Source organism: Gloeophyllum trabeum (genome assembly GCF_000344685.1).
Source record: "Gloeophyllum trabeum ATCC 11539 unplaced genomic scaffold GLOTRscaffold_00005, whole genome shotgun sequence".
In the NCBI taxonomy this organism is placed as follows: Eukaryota; Fungi; Basidiomycota; class Agaricomycetes; order Gloeophyllales; family Gloeophyllaceae; genus Gloeophyllum; species Gloeophyllum trabeum.
The window spans coordinates 650,182-666,180 of record NW_006920414.1 but is presented as its reverse complement, the minus strand read 5'-3'; the positions used below and the strand labels follow the sequence as shown (position 1 = coordinate 666,180).

Genomic DNA, 15,999 nt, shown 5'->3' with positions numbered 1-15,999 from the left:
ACCGTCCACGGGGAGTGAAGGACTGTCGATATGTCAGGAGAGCGGGGGNGGGGGGGGGCGGGGGCGGAGGGAAGAGAGGGAGGGAGCGACGCACTCACCAAGTCGGCAATGGTGTATTTATCCCCGACGAGCCATTCTCGCTTGGCGAGCTCCCCGTCCAGGACGCCCAGCACGCGCTTGGCCTCGGCTGCGTACCGCTCGATGGCCGAGGGCACCCTATCAGTCGTCCTTATTAGTCTCCATATCACACCCAGCACAGTATATAGACGGCGGGAAGGGAGAGAAGTACTTTTCGTGATGATACCAGCTGAACCACCCCAGCTGGCCGAAGTAGGGGCCCTGGCCCGAGGCTTGGAAGAAGAGCCATTGGAGCTGTTTGTACTTCGTCCGCGCGTTAGGATCAATTATGGTGCACTGTATGCGAGAAGGGGAGAGAGGGGAGGCGGGTGGGCTGGAAAACACGCACCTTGTCCGCGTCGGTGCTCGCGCTGAGCGTGTGGTCAGGGTCGTACCGCTCGGCAAGGTAGAGCAAGATCGCGTTCGACTCCCACAGGACGAAGTCATTGTTCCTTGATCCACCATCTCATTCCGCATGAACGCAGGGTGAGCACAGGACGCACCCATGGTCCACGATAGTCGGTATCCGCCCATTCGGGTTCAGGTCCACATGCGGCGAAGTCTTCTGCTCGCCGCGCTCGAAGTCAAGGTAAATAGACTCGTAGGAGAGCCCGAGCTCGGAAAGGAGGAGGGCGGCTTTCCACCCATTCGGTCCGCCCTGGGATCCTTTTGCTCTCAGTACAAGGAGGGAGAGGTGGCGAGCGTACCTTGTGCGTGTAGAGGGTGAATTGCTTGCCGTGGGACATCGCGGGTTTGTGCTGAGATGGAGGAGCGGGAGGTGTTGGAAGGCAGTGTTATAGTTTCTCCCAGCGTGCTTCTCCTGGGTTCCCATCCGGTTATCGTTCACATCTGACACAGGGCAGTTAAGTGAGCACTGTTCTGTCCCAGAGCGGCCACGCATGTCGCTGGAGACAAAGCTGTTCTTTCCGCAGAGTGTTGGTAAACCTGAGCCGGGAGCATAGATATCCTAGGGAGGCTCACTGACCGCTGCGTGCTCGGCTTCAGTGCAGAGAGTCGGCGCATCGAGCTGGTAAGAAATAATGTTGATGTGTTCTGCTAAAAGCGTCTCCAGACGGCCGCGGCAGGATAGAACTGCGCTATACTTGGGCTGAAATCTGTTTATAGCGCGACAGTGGTGAGAGACGGTCCGGGAGACGCTGCGCGGGGTCCCTTTCTGCGGTCTATCAGCTCGGTGCTGTCCTCCGCCCACTGGGGGACTTCAGTAGAAGAGCGAAAAGACAACAGAAAAGGGCGTGTTGGGCAGTCGTGAGCGTCGTGAATAGCTAGGGCATCGCAAGGTCGCCTAGACCAGCCCTGTCGTACCAAGCGAGGCCCCGTCGGCGCTCCTCACTTGATGTCTCTACAACGTTGCACCCTTGCGCGGTCGTCCGTTACCCGCTCTGTATAAAGGCGGGGACCCCTTCCTCGTGTGTATGTGGAGGGGATCGGCTGTCAGGATATTCGCAGTGAAGAAGGGCGACGGGAGGGTCCCACGGACCGTGAGGAGAGGGATTTGTCGGTATCTATGGTTGGCTGAGGGAAGACGCGCCTGGGTTGGAAATGCGACCTCAGGACGTGTAGTGAAAAGTGATCGAATAGTGGAGGGCTGTTTGAGCAGCTTGCATCCTGGCCAATGGGTCCCATGATGCAAAAATCACCCAAACTCACTATGACGCTTCCAGAAGGCATCAAGAGATTAATCTTTCCAATATTTGGCCTGTTGAAATATTCCAAGCAAACGGAAGACGAGCGCGTTTGCCCCAGGCGGTCGGTTGCCCGAAGGGGCAATCGCGTACAGGACATCGAGTAGATAGGACGAATATATATGAATTTTCTTATCACCTTATCAGTCGGGCCCGCCTGCGGCGGTCCCCCCTGACCACGCGCAACACGGCGCGAGCTCGCAAGCTCGATCCCGACTCCCGAAATCCAACATGGCCTTTACAATGACAAGGTCAAGGTCAAGGTCAAGGTGGGCAACTCTGAGCAATTGCAAGACATGTGGTCGGCAACGTCTGCCAGACAAATGTCCGCGTAACCGTGATGGTTGGCACACTCGAACGAAGCGCCAGAGGCCGCCTTTAGTGTACCTGGGGTTGCATAGCCCATTCCCTCGGTATAAGTGATACCACTATTACGGAAGTGCTGATGTACTGTGAGAACAAGCATCAGTCAACCCCCTAGTAGTTAGTGCAGTATAGGAGATGTGAATGAGTGAGGATTCCTTGCCCGAGGCTTCAGACACTGGGTTAGTGTCACCTAATGAGTGTGTTCTATACTACTGAAAGGATATGTCCTCCAATTACTGGCTGCTATCCATGTTGATGCATTAATCCTGCCAGGAGTGACGCGTTCTACCCTCCAAGCGCGCCCAACTTAACGCGGTAATAAACACGTCTCGGCAAATCCCGAGCATGGCTCTTGGGGGCATCCAAACATTCTAACCGGAAGGCTGATTTGAAGCTATATAAGAGAATATATCAAGACTGTTCCTCTATTTTCCTGTGCCTCCTCATTTGAGAGTGCAGCTGCATCCAGGATTTGGCTGGTGTGGCTGAAGCGTGACACGCGAGACGGAGTTTGATTGGGAGGGGTTGCCGACGCCGACCCCGGAGGCGTTTAAGGTTAGGGTCTGCCCTAATTCGGGATGACATCACGACGTCATGTCCCCCACTCGTCCTACAAATGCTGCACTCGCTCTCGAATCCACCAGTTACTGCTGAATTTCTGTGTTATCTGCAACGATGCCCGTCCCGAAGCACATCTTTGACCAGATCAAGCGGCTGATCCCGCCGCTCGACGGCTCGCTGCACAAGGGCCAGAGCGGGCGCATCGGCGTCCTCGGCGGCGCCCAGGAGTATGTCGCCGTCTCTCACCGCCGACGCCCCGCTAACCCCCGCCAGCTACACCGGCGCGCCGTTCTTTGCCGCCATCTCCGCCTTCCGCGTCGGCTGCGACCTCTCCCACGTCATCTGCGCGCCCACCGCCGCCCCCGCCATCAAGTCCTACGCCCCCGACCTCATCGTGCACCCCATCCTCGCCCCGCCCTCCTCGCCCTCCTCCTCCCCCGACGCAGTCAAGTCCGAGCTCCAGTCCCTCCTCAGCCGTCTGCACGCCCTCATCATCGGCCCCGGCCTCGGCCGCGAACCGTACATGCTCGACTACGCCAAGCTCGCGCTCGCCATCGCGAAAGAGCGCGGCATGTTCCTCGTCCTCGACGCCGACGCGCTCTGGATGGTCGGCCAGGACCTCTCCCTCGTGCGCGGGTACCGCCGCGCGGTGCTCACCCCCAACGTCATGGAGTTCAAGCGCCTCTCGGAACAGGTACAGATCGACCCCTCGACGGATCCCACGCGTGTCGCGAGCCTCCTCTCGCAGAAGCTCGGCGGGCTCACGGTCCTCCAGAAGGGCGCCACTGACGTGATTGCGACGAACACGCTCGGCGCGGGCGAGGAGGACCGCGCAAAGAGCCAGGTGCCGCAGGGCGAGCGCGAGCAGGAGCTCGTCGTCACCGTCGACGTCCAGGGCGGGTACAAGCGCTGCGGCGGACAGGGCGACATCCTCAGCGGCAGCGTCGGCGCCTTCCTCGCCTGGGGCAAGTGTTTCGAGGAGCGCGCGTTCGGGTGAGCGATTCCCTCTCATTCGCGTTCTCGCTCAGTGCTGAAAAGAGTCTTAGCGACCAAACGATCCCCCCGACCTCGCTCCCCATTCTGGCAGCCACCGCCGGCTCGCTTGTCACGCGCACCGTCAGCAGGCGCGGCTTCGAGAAGATGGGCCGCGCGATGCTCACCGAGGACCTCGTCCCCGAGATCGGTTAGTTCTCCTTTACCTACATCCTCCCTCCCATCGACTGTATGCTGACCCTGTGGACATAGGCAAAGCATTCGAGGAGGTCTTCGGGCACGAGGCGGCGCATGGGCCGAAGCACCAGGGACAGGGCGGTGGGGTGTTGGGTGCGCTGGGCGGGGCGGCGAAGGGGGTGTTGTAGGGAGATGAAGGGACCGGAAAGGGAGAGAAGAAAGACAGAGATCTATTAGATTGTGTACAACATAGAGCAAGAAACGGGGCTGCTGCTCGATCGCTACTGGTCCGACGCCATTCGCACGGCTTGAGTAGGGCCGTACAGAGGAAGCCCCTGCTCGGAAAGCAGGTCGCGCGACACTATGTAGCGCAAGGATCATGCAACGTTCACCTACCGTTCCCACCTCTACAGGATGAATTCGAAGCAATGGGCGCGTCTGACAGGCACCCTCACATCACGACACACTCCGTAAGCTGTCGATACATGCGCACGCAGAATAAGTACTTCCTTTGCCAGACGACAGTGTGCGGTGGGGTTCGTCTTCGTCCTTGCGCCCAGGCGCGGGAACTTGGGAGGCTGATACTGGCAGGCCCGCTTCACAAGCTAGAGTCTAGAGGAACAGAGTGAGGACTTACCGGTAAATTACTGGTAAGTAAATTACCACCTGCATCGGAAGGGGTGTAAAAAAGGGTAGATAATGACCGCACAAATAAGGGTCCCTGCCCGGGTATGGTGGAATGCAAGAAGACCGTATCGAACCAGTATTTAGTGTGTTCGAGACGTCTTCCTGGTGCATCGAGGCGAAAACGATGTGTTTACTATTTCCGCTTTACGGACGGCAATTACCGAGAAAGGTAACTGACCGTACCTAACTTACATGGGTAAGAAACGACCTCCAGGAGGATCTGGGTAACTTACCGGCCAGGGACTTTCTCCCGGAACACTAGTGAGGACATAAGACGCGAACGAACGGCCGAACTCGAACTTTGCAGGTAAGAGTTCTCGGTTGCAAGTGCCGTGTGAGTCCGCCGGAGGCTATGTTTTCGAATTTCGATACTCTCAGTGCATCTCTGTTGCCTGTACGACGCGACGGATGCGACCATCGGTGGACGACCATGGCGGGGGATGCTGTGCCCGGTCCTGTACCAGGACGCCAGTGGCGGTACGACAGGATTGCCTTTGGGGATGACCTTGAGTTTTGACTCATCGCTTCGTGGTCTGCTGTAATTTCAGAGTCACGGTCGTCTTCGGGGTAACGTACGAGAAAAGCGGAAGTGGTATGCGTCCGAGGGTAAGTAAGCGTCGCACAGTTGTGGACACGGTGCGGGAGGTCGAGGTGTATTGGAGGTGCGTGTGGATTCGCTAGTGCGCGTCGTGCGACATCTCAGATACAGTACATCGCGAGTCAATCTCAAGGGTAACTCGAATGAATACACCGGGAGCGCCCAGGGCACAGTCGTGCATAGCATTTCGTTACTCCCGTGGCCTTCTCGGACACATTTCCAACTTCGCGAATCGCGCGCGGCGTTCACGAAGTCCGAGTACTGTCCGACCGGTGACTCGTCCAGACAAATGACTGGTCCATTGTTCGCCCTTTTACAGCATGAGGCTCTTCCGGTACCGATGGCGATGAAAGGGGACAGTATATAACTTCCCTTGTGATGACCAGCGTAAATTCAGTCTTCCAGCCCTATCGCTATGGTGCAGATGGATTCGGCACAGCCGAACATACTGGGTTTCCTCCTGGCCAATACGATCGGTGCATCGTCCGCCAACGCCACTTCCTCGCATAATGCCACATCCACGTCCACATCCCCAGCCTCAGCCTCCGCTGCGTCCTTCTTCTCCCTCCTCTTCTCGCCCGCCCTCTTCGAGTACGCAAAATGGATGCTCATGGGCAGCCTCATCCCCTACCTTCAGCAAATCGGTACGTGGCTCTACGAGAAAGCGCTCTCCTCCATGTTCGTCTCCGCCTCCTTCACTGAGGGCGACGCTGCGTATGATTGGATGATGACCTGGCTCGCGAAGCACCCCAAGTGGCGGCGCGCCCGCCAAGTCGAGGTCACCACGCGCCATGGGTGCAACGACGGCGCGCGTGCGGTGCCCGACGACGACGACCCGCACGCCGAGGCCGGCGTGACCAAGTTCTCCTACATCCCCTGCGTCTCCTCGACGCAGTGGATGTTCTTCCGCGGGCACTGGATGTCCGTGTGCCGCTCGAAGGACAACACGGGCTGGTACGGCAAGATGGAGGAGACGCTGCGCGTGCGCATTCTCTCGTGGGACCAGCGCGTGCTCACCGCGCTCCTGCACGACGCGCGTGCGCACTACGACGCCGACAAGCACAGCACGATCCATATCTACGCGGCCGACGGCGACAACGAGTGGCGCTCGGTGGGCAAACGGCCCAAGCGCCCCCTGCGCTCGATCGTACTGGCTCCGGGCGTGAAGGAGGACGTGCTCGCCGACGCACGCGAGTTCCTCGCGAGCAAGGAGTGGTACAACGACCGCGGGATCCCGTTCCGCCGCGGGTACCTCCTCTACGGCGCGCCCGGGAGTGGCAAGACGAGCCTCATCCAGAGTCTGGCCGGCGAGCTCGGGCTGAACGTGTATATCATCACGCTCAGCCGCGCGGGGATGGACGACGCGACGCTCTGCCAGCTCATCTCCAACCTGCCCGACCAGAGCATCGCGATCATGGAGGACATCGACGCCGCCTTCACGCAGGGCATCAACCGCGAGTCCGCTGACCCCGCTAAGCCAGCCTCCGCTGCCGCCCCGCCCCGATCGCCGCAGGGGGAGGCGGGCGGGAGCAGAGTGACGCTGAGCGGGCTGTTGAACGCGATCGACGGTGTGGGGGCGCAGGAGGGGCGCATCCTCTTCGCGACGACGAACAAGTACCACAGCCTCGATCCCGCACTGTGCCGCCCCGGGCGGATGGACAAGCACATCGAGTTCCGCCTCGCGAGCCGCTACCAGGCGCGCGAGCTCTTCCTTGCGTTCTACGAGCCGCCGCGGAAGCGCGAGCGGGAGGAGAGGGAAAAGGAGAAGGAGAGGGAAGGGCAGGAGAAGTGGGAGCGCGACAGCGGGTTCGAGGAGAAGCTTGTGGACGTGTCGCCGCCCTCGGAGCTGGATGAGCTCGCGGAGCAGTTCGCGACGGCGATACCCGAGCGCGAGTGCTCGATGGCGACCTTGCAAGGGTACCTGATGCAATACAAGACGAGCCCGCGGGATGCGGCACTGAATGCTGCTGCATGGGCGATGGAGCAGAGGGAGGAGCAGAAGAGGAGGGCAGCGGGGGCGTGATGGGATGAGGGAGTGGTTAGGTTAGGATATACCCGCCTGGGTCACTTGCTCGTACGGTGGGATGCTTTGGTGGCTTTTCGGTACGAGTGGACTCGGACATTACTGTATACCCTGTTGCACGCAGATTTTGATGTAAAATGGTATAACGACAATTTACGACTCGGAAGCATGAGCAGGTCGGTCGGACACAACCTTAGGCAGCTCCTGTAGGATTTATGAGCGCTTCCGAGATACCGAACGCCGACAGTGGTTACGCCACAAGCTGAACGCCTTCGGTCAAGGACATTCCGATTCCCCTAGAATTCCGATTCCCCTAGAATCGGTTTACTGTTCAGTCGTTGTATAGGGCTCTCTGGTGATCAAAAATTGCCAGCGTTGAACAGGGGGTATACCCCTTATAGCCCAAATTACCTCAACTGTAACGGGAGCACCCTCCTTAAATGGAAGGTCTACCGATCCAAATCTTACCTCCATCAGCAAATAGGAGCTATTACCTTTCGTGTCAATAATTACCGTTTGTGAATAGGGACTAGTTCCAGATTTGTAGTGTGGTCTCTGCACGGCACGATCCTTTCAAGATCTCGGGCCAATGGCACTGTCAGGCATCCCCCGGCTGTGTGTGGAATTGTGCCGATGGCAAGTACCCTGCTGCCTACGGCACAAGATTGGTAAGTTACATATGAGGCATAGTACTGGCAGGCCTCAGCCTGACGACATGCATCTCAGCTACAGTATGCATGTGCACTGACTCGATAGTAATGCTACCCAAGTGTAGTACTGAAGTAAATAGTGTATTGTGTATTTAAATAACTGTACTTGACACTGAGTATAGGATGATTGAAGGTTCTAGCCACACACAGTTATGTTTGAGAGTTATGAACTTATATGATTTAGTATCACTGAGATCAACATATAATAACTAGGAGTATTCTTGATGCCGCGCAGCGCCCGGGAGGCTAGAAAGACTATTTACCTACTTGTGGAACCCTTGCCACTTGTTTACCTTATGAGGAATCGGACCTGGTGTGCCGCGCAGCGCCGAATACTTCCCAAGTCGGTTTACTGTTCAGTCGTTGTATAGGGCTCTCTGGTGATCGAAAATTGCCAGCGTTGAACAGGGGGTATACCCCTTATAGCCCAAATTACCTTAACTGTAACGGGAGCACCCTCCTTAAATGGAAGGTCCACCGATCCAAATCTTACCACCATCAGCAAATAGGAGCTATTACCTCTCAATAATTACCATTTGTGAATAGGGACTAATTCCAGATATGTAGTGTGGTCTCTGCACGGCATGATCCTTTCAAGATCTCGGGCCAATGGCACTGTCAGGCATCCCCCGGCTGTGTGTGGAATTGCGCCGATGGCAAGTACCCTGCTGCCTACGGCACAAGATTGGTAAGTTACATACGAGGCATAGTACTGGCAGCATTGAGGCCTCAGCCTGACGACGTGCATCTCAGCTACAGTATGCATGTGCACTGACTCAGTGACTCGATAGTAATGCTACCCGAGTGTAGTACTGAAGTAAATAGTGTATTGTGCATTGAAATAACTGTACTTGACACCGAGTATAGGATGATTGAAGGTTCTAGCCACACACAGTTATGTTTGAGAGTTACAAACTTATATGATTTAGTATCACTGAGATCAACATATAATAACTCGGAGTATTCTTGATGCCGCGCAGCGCCCGGGAGGCTAGAAAGACTATTTACCTACTTGTAGAACCCTTGCCACTCGTTTACCTTAGGGGGAATCGGACCTGGCGTGCCGCGCAGCGCCGAATACTTCCCAAGTCAACTACTTAGGTTGTGAGGCATGTACTCCGGAGGTGACCTACGCATCGTTGCGTAGTACACAGGATCCCCATTGGCTGTCCAGTAGTCTTTGTCCTGTGTCGGAAAAATCAGAAAAACATGATATTGCTATACAATGCCAGATAATGCACTGATAAGTCAATCAGGTTCGAGGAGAGTTATCGGGTTCAGAAATGATCGAAAAGCGCGTATAAGCCTCCGTCAGGCTGATCAGGCCTGACGGGGGTTACAAGCCATTATAAGGCATGATAAGCCCGGATAAGGCCATGGGTCCCAGAAATGAGAAAAAGAGGAGCCACTCACGCCACCCGATGGTCATCGACACCACTACCTAAGACGTCACTTTAATACAGGTACTTCGACTTTGATTCGAACGAGCGGCCTTGAGTTGAACGATGATGATATATGTAAAGACTAACGATATAACTACTACACTACGCAACAATAGCTGCGTGGGTCTCACCTTGGTATATATATATCATACATACTGCCTTACCGGGCGACTCGTAATTACCGTCGCTCGCGCTCACGTCCTCTGACGTACGGCTCTTGTAGATTTCGCCATAACTTTAGACTTAGACTATAATGCTACCGTAGTCAACATGCCACCTTTAAAACACTCAATCCGTGTAAAGGCTACAACCGTATTTCAAGATGTTTCCGACGTACAGGTCTACTACAGAATTCCTGTGATATTACAGCACCACCAGAAGCCCCTACCTAATCCAAGCCTGACAACATCTGATAAGGGCTTATCAGCCTTGAAACATAACATTATAATGCCTGATCAGTCCGTCAGGTTCTGTCAGGGCTTATAAGTCTTTTCCAGATTTTCCGACATGGCACGCTCTCGAGCGTTAGATTGTTGGCACTCGCCGTATCATCGTTTGCACTCAGAAGGTATATGCACGAGCTCCAGCCTCTCGGAGGTTGGGTCGTGGAGATGCCGAATGAAAACAGGCAGTACTTCAAGAGATGAACAGTCATGACGGCACTTGATGAGGTTCCCGAATAACATTGGTACTCAATAAAACAAGGCAGCGACGCATACGCGCAGCAGTCAGGGCTTGCTGATGAATTGACTCGACGCGTCCCAGCAGCAGCTCTCTGAGTGAGACCAACGATGAAAACCAGCGGAAGATCGACCAGGCGCATGAAATGATGCCCATCAGGGACGAAATGCAATCCTCCCTACAAAGTTGAGGACGCAGATTATGTAAGCGAGTCGCGCAGCGGCTCGCAAAGTGGGCGCGGAGCCATTGCAGCGCATGCACCCAGACGGTTGCCCGACTATCATATTACCTAATTGTTAAATATTGGTAGTGTGCCGCTAGTGCAGCGGTTAGTGTGACGGGTTATTTCAGATGCAATGATGTGAGGTCGAGGTTCAATCCCACCCATGGACGATATTTTAAGCTTGCGATGATTTTAGTTGTCTTCACTCCATAACGCAACTTGACAATTTTCTTTCGTTCTCTGTCTCATAATGCCGTCATTCCAAGGCGCCGATATTGATGACATCGTGGCATTTTGAGTCCGGACAAGGGCCAATCTATACACAAAGCCTGCATTTGGTATTATACTTTGGGGTTCAGTTTGAAAAAATTAAAACTACATGTGTACTGATATAACAAACCATTCAACTTCTCATGATCATGGGAGGTGGTGTTACCGGTGTACGAACGACTTGCAGTGAGTACACAACCTCCTCACCGCCTTAGGACTCCCATTCCGAAGCGAGTCGCCCCGACTTCAGACGAAGTCCCTCGCGACGCTGCGGGGTTACCGCACAGTGTCTCGACCTTCCATTTATAGCGACTCGCGTCCTTAACTTTGTAGGGAGGATTGCACTTTCTCCATCAGGGACCTCTCAGAGCGTCGGTGTTTGACCTACCGGTCGTCCAAAGGGTGAATACTAGTATGGGACAGAGTCACTCCCTATTCACTTAAACGACCGGCAGAACCCCGGCCTACATGGCCAGGGTAGTGGCGTGTGGGGAGCGCCGGGATGCGGCCAACTTGGGGGTGTTAGAGGGGAATTAATTGAAATATGACGAACAGAAAAATATCTGACTGTCCAGTTGGATGTTGTACAGCATATAATAACATAGCAGTAGCTGTCCAACCACTCATTCGTAGGCTTGAAGCTTGATGGATCCGATCACTCGAAAGCCGCTGCAGCCATTGGACCGGGGTGCTGCAGCGAGGAGTGGTTCGGAACAGATACAAATACGTCAAATACAAGTAACCATTGGTCGCATTCCATGACCGGTCGCGGAGTAATGCTGAGCATTGGAGATTTATTGTTTCGTTGCTATGTGCTACATGTTGCTTTTGACGGGGTATAACGATACAAGAAGAGTGCCCAGGCTGTACCCGTACCGGAGACACCGACGGCATCCCACCATACATGCAACACCCAGGCAGGGTATATCCTATCCCACCTACCCTCTGATCCCATCACGCCCCCGCTTCCCTCCTCTTCTGCTCCTCCCTCTGTTCCTCCACCCACGCCGCGGCATTCAGTGCTGCGTCGCGCGGGCTCGTCTTGTACTGCATCAGGTACCCTTGCAAGGTCGCCATCGAGCACTCGCGCTCGGGCATCGCCGCCGCGAACTGCTCCGCGAGCTCATCCAGCTCCGAGGGCGGTGACACAAGCTTCTCCTCGAACCCGCTGTCCCTTTCCCACCCCTCCTGCCTGTCCTTCTCTCTCTCCTTTTCCTTCTCCCTCTCCTCACGCTCGCGCTTCCGCGGCGGCTCATAGAACGCAAGGAAGAGCTCGCGCGCCTGGTAGCGGCTCGCGAAGCGGAACTCGATGTGCTTGTCCATCCGCCCCGGGCGGCACAGCGCGGGGTCGAGACTGTGGTACTTGTTCGTCGTCGCGAAGAGGATGCGCCCTTCCTGCGCGCCCACACCGTCGATCGCGTTCAGCAGCCCGCTCAGCGTCACCTTGCTTCCGCCTTGGGTTTGCTGCTGCTGCTGCTGCGGCGGCGGCGGCGGCGGTGCGGAGCCGGTGGGGGGCAGTGAGCTCGGGGTGGTGGGTGCGCTAGTATCGGGGGACGCTGCAGACTCGCGATTGATGCCCTGCAGGAACGCGGCGTCGATGTCCTCCATGATCGCGACGCACTCCTCGGGCAGGTCCGCGACGAGCTGGCACAGCGCTGAGTCGTCCATCCCGCTGCGGCTCAGGGTGACGATGTACACGTTCAGGCCGAGCTCACCGGCCAGGCTCTGTATCAGGCTCGTCTTGCCCGTCCCGGGCGCGCCGTAGAGGAGGTACCCGCGGCGAAACGGGATCCCGCGGTCGTTGTACCACTCCTTGCTGTCGAGAAACTCGCGCGCGTCCGCGAGCAGGTCCTCCTTCACGCCCGGCTCGAGCACGATCGAGCGCAGGGGCCGCTTTGGGCGCTTCCCGATGCAGCGCCACTCGTTGTCGCCATCGCTCGTGTAGATCTGGATCGTGCTGTGCTTGTCCGCCTCGTACAGGTCGCGCGCGTCGCGCAGCAGCGCCGTGAGCACGCGCTGGTCCCACGAGAGGAGGCGCACGTGCAGCGTCTCGTCCGCCTTGCCGTACCACCCCGTCGTATCCTTCGTGCGGCACACGGTCATCCACCGGCCCCGGTAGAACATCCACTGCGTCGACGTCAACGCAGGGATGTAGGAAAAGTTTCTGGCGGTTGGGTCCGTCTCGTCGCCGAGTATCAGGCGCGCGGAATGGTTGCACCCGTGGCGCGTGGTCACCTCGACCTGCCGCGCCTGCCGCCACTTGGGGTGCTTGGCCAACCAGGTCATCATCCACTCGTACGCGTCGTCGTATTCAGTGAAGGAGGCAGAGACGAACATGGAGGAGAGGGCGTTTCCGTAAAGCCAGGTGCAGATCTGCTGCAGGTAGGGGATGAGGGTGCCCATAAGCACCCATTTAGCGTACTTTAAAAGGGCGGGAGAGAAGAGCAGGGAGTATATGGACCCGGACGAGGACGGGGGTGTGGATGTGGCATTATGTGAAGATGTGGCGTTGGCAGTAGCGTCCATGGAAGGCCCACTCATTGTGTTAGCTAGCATGAAGCCCAGTAGATTGGGCTGTGAATATTCCATCTCGCTTCTAGGAACTGAACTGGGCGACTGGCTTGGGTGGTCGCGATTGACCGTTGAAATTATGCTGGACATCCTATGGTTTATATAAGAACTCACCCTCAGTTCATCGCCATCGCCGTCGGTACCGGACCTGGTCCTGGTGCGCCTCACAAGAACGAATGATGGGCCAATCGTTCTCCAGGCGAGTCACCTGTCGGAATTCGCTCTTGCCGTCAAGGTTCCGAGAGAGGACGTTGTGACCAAATGCTATGTCCTGGGAGCGCTCCCATGGGCGCTCGGTTCATATATTCTGCGCCGCATTCACTTGGACTGCCCCGGACAACAGTGTGATTGACCCGCGGTGCATCTGACATGGTGACAGACACGCACCGGAATGAAAACGTAGTGCCCACTGCCGATACAGCCCAAGGGTATCCGGCACGGTGCACGCCACGGACTTATTCTCCCTTACAGTTCGGATATATACGACTCAAAAATCCTACACAACGAAAGAGTCAAACATATGCCCAAAAGGCAATTCCTCGCAGGGCGTCTTAGGAGCATCGCCTCCCTCGATGATCGATGGTCGTAAAAGTCACATAGAAGAGAATTCGAAAGCATAGCCCTGGCTACGGGCGCGGTCACAGCACTCGTCAACGCTTCCGGAGAGAGAACACCAGACCTACTTTCCTGTAACGTAGCCACAACCCTGAGCGTCTTCCGAGTCGTTCATTATAGAACATATACTATGTTTGGGACGCTAAATATAATCGAAGATGATTTGCTCGTGGATTCTCATCCCGTGCCGCAATCGTTGCGTGTACACAAGGACCGCTCGCTGGCATGTCATACGGTCACTCAAATGTCCAAGGTACTCGATGAAGTGACGATATCACTGATTCGTGTCCATGAGGTGGACTTTTATGTTGGATTGTAGAGACGCCGAATCACGGCAGGGATTGTCCTCAAGAGTTATACCGGATACGCCAAGGAACAGCCACGGCGAGTCTTCCGAACACTTAAGACGTGGCAAATTCAGTGCCATCGCGTCTGCTCGGCAGGAATATCAACCGTCTTGTGGGTGCCGCCGAATCATAGCCATAGGCGTATCTCAAGAGCATACCGAGCAACACCACCAAGAAGCCCTACGACAACGCGTCATGGAATTCCCTCGCACTGTGATCCGCGCAGGAACTGCATTGGCACCCGGTGGACCAACCGTGAAGTGAGCCGCGTATATACATGGATTCGGCAGACCGGGCTTACTGATACAAAGAACTCTCCGTATACCAGCGCTCAAACCGAGGCCACCGAACGTATATTTATCCAGTACAACTGGAGATTGAGTCGTGCATGAGACGTCCGTCAGCTTCTTCCACCGATAATCGCGGCATGCGCTATAGACGACAGACGTATACCCAGCGTCGGATCTCGTCGATTTCCGAGGTCGGGAAGCGCCAGAGAACCTAGCCGGAACATTCGACAATTCATGAGGGGATAATAACGTTGCAGCCAGTACCCAGATTAACCCAAGATGGCTGCTTCATCTCCAAGGATGAGGTTGTCAATGAGTCTCGTCCGCCCTACCCACACCGCCCCACTCAGAATCACCGGCCTCCCAGCGACGCTCTGCGCTGTAGTCGCCCCGTGCACCACCTCGAACGTCTCCGCGTCGTTCATATCGATATAATCCACCTTGACTTCGACCTCACTAACGATCTGTTGAGCGCGGTTATTGACCAGTTGTATAGCTGCGCTGACGGACTCGTCCTTCGTCCACCCGGAGGTCCATGCATCCCGAGCGGCTTGGAGAGCAGCGTAGAGGGTCGGCGCGAATTGCCGTTCTGCGAGAGTCAGGTATACGTTGCGGGATGAGAGGGCTAAGCCATCTGTTGGGTCGCGGGCTGTTGGCATGATGTGGAGATGTTCCGGGTCGGGATGGGATAGCAGCGTGTCTCGGACCATGCGGCGAAGAAGCAAGCCTTGTTGAATATCCTTCTGGCCGAAGTACGCGTTTGTTGGCTATGTAAGGTGAAAGTTAATATTCGGTTCCGCAAATCACAGAAAATATATCTCTGGGGGTACGGTAGGCCTTGGAAGAGCGGGAAAGCTAGTAGGCGGGACGTACCTCTATCGCGTTAAACAACTTGGTGACAACAGTGGCGACGCCTCGAAAGAAAGTAGGACGGCTCTTGCCCTCCATTTGCTCGCCGTAGCCCTTCACCTCGACAAAGGTGCCTTTCTGCGCGTCCACCGACTGGCTTACGCCGGACGGATACATTTCCTGCACAGAGGGGAGGAAGACCGCAGAAGGGGTCCGCACTACACCAGAAGGGGAGGGATTGGAGGAGGAAGACGACGAGTCGGGCGTATAGGACATCGCAGAGAGCAGCTCTAAGTCGAGTGACAAGGTCCTCGGATACGTAGCCAGATCCTCATTAGGAGCGAATTGGGTCGGGTTAACAAATATTGAAACGACTGTCAGGTCATTCGACGCCAAAGAGTGTTTAACTTCGTGCCAATCAATGAGGCGTGTTAGTATCCATCTCCCATACCAGTAAGTATGATCGCGTACCTAAAGACAGATGTCCGTCATGCAGGGCCCCCATCGTCGGCACGAACCCAACCGTTTTCTTTTCATCAAAGGCCTTCCTCCTCCATTCCCTGAAGGAGGCCACCGTCGTAAATATTGGGATAGGTGAAGCTGGTAGATCGCTTGCATTATTGGCACCAGGAGCGAGTGCCTGCGCCGTAGACATAGCCCTGCCAGTGAAGGTGAATATTGGTATCCTAACTTTCCGAAGTGAAGTATAAGTAAATGAGATCCAAGACATAATAATAAGCAATAAGTTTAGCGGTAGAGATCAGTCGACCATCGCG

The 15,999-nt window shown here is 55.8% G+C and overlaps 5 protein-coding genes across 5 annotated transcripts in view; 2 read left to right on the top strand and 3 right to left on the bottom strand.

Moving 5' to 3' along the window:
• The window catches only part of GLOTRDRAFT_105231 (glutathione S-transferase), a gene marked incomplete at both ends in the record, with an annotated part of 2,159 nt that extends 1,296 nt beyond the window's left edge, over positions 1 to 863 (bottom strand). The window contains 5 exons of the mRNA XM_007866848.1: positions 99 to 216; positions 290 to 381; positions 467 to 569; positions 621 to 775; positions 825 to 863. Coding sequence (XP_007865039.1) covers positions 99 to 216; positions 290 to 381; positions 467 to 569; positions 621 to 775; positions 825 to 863 — 507 coding nt within the window. The remainder of the gene's footprint in view (positions 1 to 98; positions 217 to 289; positions 382 to 466; positions 570 to 620; positions 776 to 824) is intronic.
• Positions 864 to 2,861: 1,998 nt separating this feature from the next.
• GLOTRDRAFT_120849 (Ribokinase-like protein) lies at positions 2,862 to 4,212 on the top strand (the record flags this gene model as incomplete). Its single annotated transcript, XM_007866847.1, has 4 exons — positions 2,862 to 2,974; positions 3,021 to 3,740; positions 3,776 to 3,930; positions 3,993 to 4,212. 4 exons carry the CDS (start codon positions 2,862 to 2,864, stop codon positions 4,103 to 4,105), a joined length of 1,101 nt encoding a protein of 366 aa, XP_007865038.1. The 3' UTR covers positions 4,106 to 4,212.
• A 1,253-nt stretch (positions 4,213 to 5,465) lies between these two features.
• On the top strand, positions 5,466 to 7,390 carry GLOTRDRAFT_74864 (P-loop containing nucleoside triphosphate hydrolase protein). The gene has a single exon (XM_007866846.1). The coding sequence runs from the start codon at positions 5,618 to 5,620 to the stop codon at positions 7,223 to 7,225; it is 1,608 nt and encodes a 535-aa protein (XP_007865037.1). The 5' UTR covers positions 5,466 to 5,617; the 3' UTR covers positions 7,226 to 7,390.
• A 4,115-nt stretch (positions 7,391 to 11,505) lies between these two features.
• On the bottom strand, positions 11,506 to 13,185 carry GLOTRDRAFT_74861 (P-loop containing nucleoside triphosphate hydrolase protein; the record flags this gene model as incomplete). The annotated part of the gene is made up of 4 exons (XM_007866845.1): positions 12,116 to 13,185; positions 11,784 to 12,073; positions 11,717 to 11,736; positions 11,506 to 11,682 (listed from the first exon to the last, which is right to left on the bottom strand). The coding sequence occupies exons 1-4, from the start codon at positions 13,138 to 13,140 to the stop codon at positions 11,506 to 11,508; spliced, it is 1,512 nt and encodes a 503-aa protein (XP_007865036.1). The 5' UTR covers positions 13,141 to 13,185.
• A 1,458-nt stretch (positions 13,186 to 14,643) lies between these two features.
• On the bottom strand, positions 14,644 to 15,878 carry GLOTRDRAFT_128222 (Pantoate-beta-alanine ligase; the record flags this gene model as incomplete). Its single annotated transcript, XM_007866844.1, has 3 exons — positions 14,644 to 15,141; positions 15,248 to 15,630; positions 15,695 to 15,878. 3 exons carry the CDS (start codon positions 15,876 to 15,878, stop codon positions 14,644 to 14,646), a joined length of 1,065 nt encoding a protein of 354 aa, XP_007865035.1.
• Between the last annotated feature and the right edge of the window lie 121 nt (positions 15,879 to 15,999).

Bases quoted from the DNA above. Each gene is read 5' to 3' on its own strand.
- GLOTRDRAFT_74864 (XM_007866846.1), top strand. From the start codon at position 5,618: ATGGTGCAGATGGATTCGGCACAGCCGAACATACTGGGTTTCCTCCTG.